Genomic DNA, 7464 nt, shown 5'->3' on the forward strand with positions numbered 1-7464 from the left:
TGATTGACATTCATATGTGCTGGATTTTCAAGCAAAAAGTGACACAGATTTGTGTTTGGGACCCTCATTCTCCTAGAAGTGTGGTGGGTAAACTGAAGAAATCACCTTTTGTCTGAATCATAACCCTAATAAAAGGCAAACAACGAAACTGGGAAGGACTTCTATCATAAACATAATACAGAGTTGTAATCTTTAATTTCTAAACAGTTGACACAGATTGGTAAGAAATAGCACCAAGACCACTCTTGAAAACAGTGGGCAACTGGCCTGAAAAGCTCATTTCTGGGAAATATGTAATGGTATGTTAACACATGAAAAATGACCAGCCTTACTGCCATATGAAGGCATAGCATAACGAAATGATGATCTGATAGAACTGCCCACCCCCATGTTGGGGCTCTGGGATAACTGGCCTTGACACTGGCAGGGATCAGGCGAGGACACTCTGCTGAAGTGTGATATGATGGTTCCACATTCTAGAAGAGTTTTGGCAGACCCACACTGTTTGACCCAGTGGCTCTGTTTCTGGAAATTTACCAGATGGTTTATCAGGAAGTTGACAACATTGTGAGCAAAGCCTTAAGTATAAAGTACACTATTTTAATGGGAGAAAAAGAACAATCTTGACAATCATGCAACTATTAATGATGTTTCAAATTGTGCAGAAAACCTTTTTGATTATTTTTACCATCTCTACAAGGACACAATAAATACTGGAAGGAAATACACCAACATAAAGCTATCTTTAGTTTGTGGATTAAGGGTGATTTTCACTTTATAAAAACATTTTTCTATATTTTTCAATGTTTCCATAACATTAACAGGTTTAGCCCCAAATAAGGGCTTGCTGGCCTCATAAATCGTTTCCAGGAACCCTTGGCAGGAGGCGACTTTGAGCTAGGGACTGAGTGACCCCTCCCCAGCAGGCACCTTTCTGCCTACCCTCAAGGTTGGCTCCCAGGGTTGTGCCACCAGCCCAGTGGGTTCTGTGGGCACCCAGGAAGGAGAGGGCTGCCAAGCACCTTGGCTTCTGCCCTTCAATTATCAACTCACAGAATAATAACAGGGTGGCAGTTTGCCTTGTGCTGAGCCCAGATAGTGTGCTAAGCCCTTGGCCTGCTTAAACTCAGGTGCTCTGAAGGCCTCCAGCAGTCAGGGGACACGATCCACTAGGCATAGGAGGAGGATTAGCTGAAGAAGGTCTCTTTTCGTCTCTTTTCATGTTTCCTTGGCCCTCTTCCTTTTTCTTCCACCCACTTCTATTTAGTCCAACTCAACAATGTCTATCCCGCTCTCTAAGGGAAGGGTGGCAGATCCATGGCTCCCCTCTCTCTGGAAACCCTTTTTTTCCAAAGCAAACTCAGCAGGCCAGCTGGCAGCAGGCTTCCTGAGGGCACCGCCCCCTTCCTTCTCCCCAGGGCTTTTAACTTTTGCATCTGGGGCCATGACCAGCTTCTTCAGTTGGCAGCAGTGGCTCCCTGTGCCTTGTCCTCCAGGATCATCGGGTTGGTAGGTGTCCCCTGGTGTGAGCCCAGGAGGGCACAGTTCTCTCCCTCCTGCTCCTTCCTCTGTCCCTGGCCGTAGGCCTTCGGCACCTCCAGAATCACCCCTTTCTTGCTCCATCTCCTCCCATCTTTTTCTTTGTTCTCCATTCCATTTCCTTTGTCTCCATGGCTTTATCTGTATCATCATTTCTAAAAGCAGATAGCAAATTGTTGTATTGTGAAGAAGACTTTTCCTTCTTAATGTAGTGGTTCCAAGTCTTGTTCCTTGATAATCAACTTATTGAAGGGCTCTATGAATCACAAGTCCCTTCTTAATACTAGGTGAGTTTGGGGACCACAGGACCCAGATTGATGTTCCTGCAGTGCTTGACCAAGCTTAGGGAGGTGTGCAGGCAGGTGCTGATGGCGAGAGGAGGCACAGGGGGCTTCAGCTGCGACCACTCCAGCCTTGGTTTGTGGGGCGCTGTGGAGCACAGGGTCTGCCCACCCATAGTTTTTTCCTGAACATTCTTCTCCAGGCCGAAGCTCCTGGATGAGTGCATCAGCACCTTGCAGCCGCAGAAAGGTCAGCGATGGCAGCGGTCCGGAAATCCTGCCTCCCCAGGTGTCTGCTCACCCTGGTGCTCCTGCAGCTGCCCAAGCTGGATTCAGGTAGGTCTCCCTGCTCCTCGCTCTGTGTCCTGCAGGGTTGAAACGTCCCAGTACGTGTAAATGACACCATCTGGTCCTCCCAAGCCATGTCCAGCGGGCTGGATGGACCTGCTCAGCCGGTCGAGGGCACGGGGGCGCTGCAGGGCCTCTGACCGTCACCAGCAGCCTGGGCTGCGTCGCCCCCAGGCTCACGGCTCTGACTCCGCTCGCGTTGACAGCTCACTTTGAAGTGATGGGGCCCCCGGAGCCCATCCTGGCCCTGGTGGGAGCAGACGCCGAGCTGCCCTGTCGCCTCTCCCCAAACGTGAGCGCCGAGCACATGGAGCTGCGGTGGTTCCGACGGACGCCGTCGCCCGCCGTGTTCCTGTACCAGGCGCCGCAGGAGCCGGAGCCGGAGCCGGAGCCGGAGCTGCTGCCAGAGTTCCGCGGCCGGGTGGCGCTGCGGCGCGACGACATCGCCGCGGGGCGCGCGGCCCTGCGGATCTGCGGCGTCCGCGCCTCGGACGAGGGCGAGTACCGGTGCTTTTTCAGGGACAACGCCAGCGACGACGAGGCCATAGTGCACCTCCGAGTGGCAGGTGAGAGGCAGCGGGGTGACGGCCCGGGACCCCCGTGGTGAGCGGGTTACTTCGGGAACCAGGCGGTTCCTTCCAGGTGCGGGGGTCGGCAGGCCTGGGGGCCGGGCAGGAGCTGCCGGGGACAGCAAGCGGAATGCCCTCCCTGCATTCAGCCGCCCGCTGCCCCTCCCTCAGCGACAGGATAAGCACCTAGCATGTGATGGCCGTAGCGTTCTGTCATATAAGGACGCCGTCATTACCAGCTCCCAGAATCCGATTGTGAAGATGAGTCTATTCTTCATCATTAGCTAAGGCTGCAGTGAGCATCCCATCTACTTGAGGCTGCTTTGTGGATTAGTCTCCAAGGACTGGTTTTCTAAGATCCTCGAGCGTGGCCTTTTGCTAACACTCTTCATTTACCTGCAGAAGTTTCTTTTTTTTCTTCAAGCCTAAATTCTGGGCGAAATACCAAGGAGAGTGGTTAGCTTTCTGGAGGACAGTAAGCATTGAGGTCTGACTTTCCACTCACCAGTGGTGATTGCATCAAGGGAATCTTCCTGATCTACTGTGAAACTGAGGAAGCATTTATTCCACATGATTTTGCAAGAATGAAATAAAATTAGACAACACATGAAAAACTGCTTTGTCAATTATGAGGCAAAATTAGGATATCCTCGTAAGATATTATGACCATGTCTTGAACTAATCTAAATGCGGAATACACAAATATATTCTCAGATGTAACATGTAAAACTCTTTTTTTTTTTTTTTTTGTACTAGGGATTGAACCTGGGACACTAAGCCACTTACACACATCCCCAGCCCTTTTCAAATTTTTATTTGTTGAGACTGGCCTTGAACTTGCAATCCTCCTGCCTCAGGCTCCCCATTCCGTGGGATTACAGGCTTGAACCACACACCCAGCTTTCATTTCATTTTTAGGGAAGACTATCTTAAAGTTTAAGGATGGTGATAAAAGCCTACATATTTGATGCCATAAAACTGTTGTTATCTTTTATGAGGGTCAGATATCTGTGAGAATCTGATGCTAGTGGTACTCCCTTTCAAGACAAAAATACACATTCTTACTAAACACACAAATTCAGAATATAGACAATCATGGACATGTATTTCAGGTTACTTCTTTGGAGCTCTGTTTTTTTTCTGTACCCTGTGGAATTTTTTTTTTTTTTTTTTTTTTTTAAGAATTAAGCTAGAGAGGTAGGAAAAAGAGCTTTATGTTGGTTTTTGTTAAGGCATAATTGTGTGGGGAAAGGTGAGGTTGGAGCAATTTAAGAAAATTCCTGAATCAGCATCATGGGTAAAGAAGCTTAAGCTTTGATCCACAGTCAACTGCGAGCCTCCTTTCTCCTGCAGAATACCACTTCCATCCATCTTTAAATATTCCAGTGCTAGTTCTCTCTTCCCAGACCCTTCTTGTAATACTGCTAACCAAGGAGCTCTTTTGCAGATCTGGAGCTCCCAGTCCAGGCCCAAGCTGCCTGTGAGGCAGTTTCTGCTGGCTGAAAAGCTCCCCAGGTCTGCCCATTGAGCTCCTTCCTGTTCACACTTCAAGAACTAGGTGCTAATAAGATCCCCTCCTCTGATAAGGTGAATGGAATTCCTTTCACTGACACCTCAGTCTCCTGGTGTGGTGAAATGTGGAGAGGAACTCCCAATCCACTTTGCCTCTTTCTCTCTTTCTCAAACTGGAATTGTGAGTCTGCAGAAGGCACCACTGAGAGATTAAGCCCGCTTCTCCCTCCTCAGCTCTGGGCTCCGAGCCTCACATCACCATGGAAGTTCAGGAGAGTGGCGAGGTCCGGCTGGAGTGCACCTCCGTGGGGTGGTACCCAGAGCCCCAGGTGCAGTGGAGATCTGCCAAGGGAGAGGAGTTCCCGGCCACGTCAGAGTCCAGGAGTCCTGACGAGGAAGGCCTGTTCACTGTGGCAGCCTCAGTGACCCTCAGGGACAGCTCCATGGACAGTGTGTCCTGCTGCATCCGGAACCTCCTTCTTGGCCAGGAGAAGGAAGTAGGGATTTCCATTCCAGGTGAGTAGAACCAGTGCTGACTCCTGTGTGGACACAGCCTCGGGGCTCCCTGACCTGGCACCTGCCCAGATGTGACTTCCTGGTGGAGCTGCCCACTTTCCCATCTGAGTGTTTGCCCATTGACTCGAAGGAGCCCCACTAGCCTCTTCAGAAGAATAAAAATTCAGAAGTCACAAATTCTACCTGTCTTTCATGTAGTCTCAGGCTTTCCATTTTAGGAGATCTAGTTGAGATGGAGAAGCTCCGTGCCTGCGGCCTTCCTGACCTAGGTCCTTCTCGCCTTGAGTAGACAGGGAGACTGCTTTTCTGGTCTTACCCTTTCCACCCTTGCCCTCCCATCCAGGGCTCCTCATGGCTTCCAGGGGCCTCAGAAGCACAACCTGCCACTAGTCCCTGGAGGCCAGCTCTGCCTCAGGCAGGAATGCGTTCTTACTTTTTGGCCAATGAGTCTCACTCTGTCACACACAGAAGTGACCCTTCTCCTTCCTTATTTACCTCCCGCATCCCCTGACTCCCCCTCTGCATTGACAGTGAAGTAGGAATTCTGTAGTAACACAGCTTAGTCCACATGTCCTTTAGTCCACGTGTCCTGACCCCAGATGACTCGGTTCTTCTTCTCCTTCTCTGCTCTCTCTGGCCCAAGATCAAAACTTGCTGAAAAGCTTACAGAGGCGTTGGAGGGATTGTTTGTGCCACGGCAGAGATAGAAGGGACCCACTCTGTCTCCTCTTCCTCCTCCATCTGGCATCAGGAGACAAGTGGGACCTGCTCTGCTTTCGGCCAATGTTCCTCTGGGGACTTTGTTTCAGCTCCCATCTCCCCGAGGCTGACTCCCTGGATGGTGTCTGTGGTGGCCATCCTTGTGGTCTTAGGGCTGCTCACCATTGGATCCATATTTTTCATCTGGAGACTGTACAAGGAGAGATCCAGAGAGAGGAGGAGCAGATTCAACTCTACAGGCAAGTCCTAGATCCTAAATTGGCTGCTCACCAGGGGTGCTTCAGAGGAAGGCTGGGTCCACGCCCACCCATTAGGACGACTTCCAACAGGAAGACCCTCAATCCTAGAATTCCCAAAGTCAGAAGAAATGTTAAGGCTTCTGAAATCAGAGATAGCTACAATGAAGAGAAGTTTGGGCCACAGGCAGAGTCAAAGCGTTCCAACTGGCATTTGAGACCTGAATTTACTTACCACCCTTTGTCAGCCCAACCCCACCACTAACTCAACTTCCCAGTAAGGATCTTATCATGGAAGATCTGATCTCAACCTGTAGGAACTTCCTGATTACTTCTCAGAAAACCAGACAGAACAAAGCCCTGCTGTAGGTTGCTGGTGGCACTCCAGTAGTCAGGTAGTCAGGTGTACCAGTCCCATCCCCTCCCTCAAGTCCATTATAAAAAGCCACTGAGGTGATTTTGTTTGTTTTCCAGAGAAACTCCTGGAAGAGCTCAGTAAGTTCTGCCTCTTGTTATTTCATCCAGTTTTTTCACTCTTGTTCAAAACCACTTGCTGATAGTCTCTCTTTCTTTGCAGATTGGAAAAAGGCGGCATTGCATGCAGGTCAGTGACTCAGGACTTCTCCAGGTCCCACTCCAGGAATTCAGTGTCCTGTGAGACGTGGACTTGAGAACATTAACATTCACTTAGTGAGGAGGCTAGGAAGGGGACCTCAATGGCACATGGCCGGGACACTTTCCTTGAGCCCCTAGCAGAACCCTGGAAGATGGCTAGGATGCCAGTCCCTTCCTACAGCGTCTCCTTGGGGACAGTCCGCTCTTAACTGTGGCTGCTGATCAGAGGGAGCAGACACCTGGGGGGCCAGACAGGTCTCCAGACCTGCACAGGAGACCACCAAGTTATCCCACTGCTGTTTCTTTGGAGCAGGGAGGACAGGTCCTGGGACTGCCACTGACGGTCACACTCTCTGTCTCTAGTTGATGTGACTCTGGATCCAGACACAGCCCACCCTCACCTTTTTCTGTACGAAGACGCAAAATCTGTTCGACTGGAGGATTCGCGCCAGAAGCTGCCTGAGAATCCAGAGAGATTTGACTCGTGGCCGTGCGTGCTGGGCCGAGAGGCCTTCACCGCAGGGCGGCATTACTGGGAGGTGGAGGTGGGGGACAGGACCGACTGGGCCATCGGCGTGTGCCGGGAGAATGTGAAGAAGAAGGGGTTTGACCCCATGACCCCTGAGCACGGGTTCTGGGCTGTGGAGCTCTATGGGAATGGATACTGGGCCCTCACCCCTCTTCGGACCCCTCTCCCATTAGCAGGCCCCCCTCGCCGGGTTGGGGTTTTCCTGGACTACGAGTCGGGAGACATCTCCTTCTACAACATGACCGACGGGGCGCACATCTACACCTTCCCTGGCATCTCCTTCTCCGGCCCCCTCAGGCCCTTCTTTTGCCTGTGGTCCTGTGGGAAAAGGCCCCTGACCATCTGCCCAGTGTCTGAAGGGCCTGAGGGGGTCACAGTCATCCCTGAAGCCCAGAACCTTTCCAAGGACATCCCACTGTCCCGTGTGGGGCAGGACTCTGCCTCTGGGGACACAGACACTCTCCGGTCTAAACTCATCTCTCCCCGCGCAGCCGAGGGGCACCTTAAGGAATGACCGCTCAGCGCCTTCCTGAGCTCAGCCCGCTCCACCTGGCAGCCCTCTGGTGGGAGCAGGGAGCAGGGCCTTCCCAGTCTGTTTC

At 51.4% G+C, this 7464-nt stretch overlaps 1 protein-coding gene across 1 annotated transcript; it reads left to right on the top strand.

The window, feature by feature from the left end:
- Window positions 1-1471: 1471 nt before the first annotated feature.
- Window positions 1472-7379, top strand: LOC143402223 (butyrophilin subfamily 1 member A1). Its single transcript, XM_076859620.2, has 8 exons — window positions 1472-1509; window positions 2024-2156; window positions 2375-2734; window positions 4484-4765; window positions 5575-5724; window positions 6196-6216; window positions 6299-6325; window positions 6700-7379. Exons 2-8 carry the CDS (start codon window positions 2078-2080, stop codon window positions 7377-7379), a joined length of 1599 nt encoding a protein of 532 aa, XP_076715735.2. The 5' UTR covers window positions 1472-1509; window positions 2024-2077.
- The last annotated feature ends 85 nt before the right edge of the window (window positions 7380-7464 follow it).

The sequence above is a fragment of the Callospermophilus lateralis genome, chromosome 6 (assembly GCF_048772815.1).
Source record: "Callospermophilus lateralis isolate mCalLat2 chromosome 6, mCalLat2.hap1, whole genome shotgun sequence".
In the NCBI taxonomy this organism is placed as follows: Eukaryota; Metazoa; Chordata; class Mammalia; order Rodentia; family Sciuridae; genus Callospermophilus; species Callospermophilus lateralis.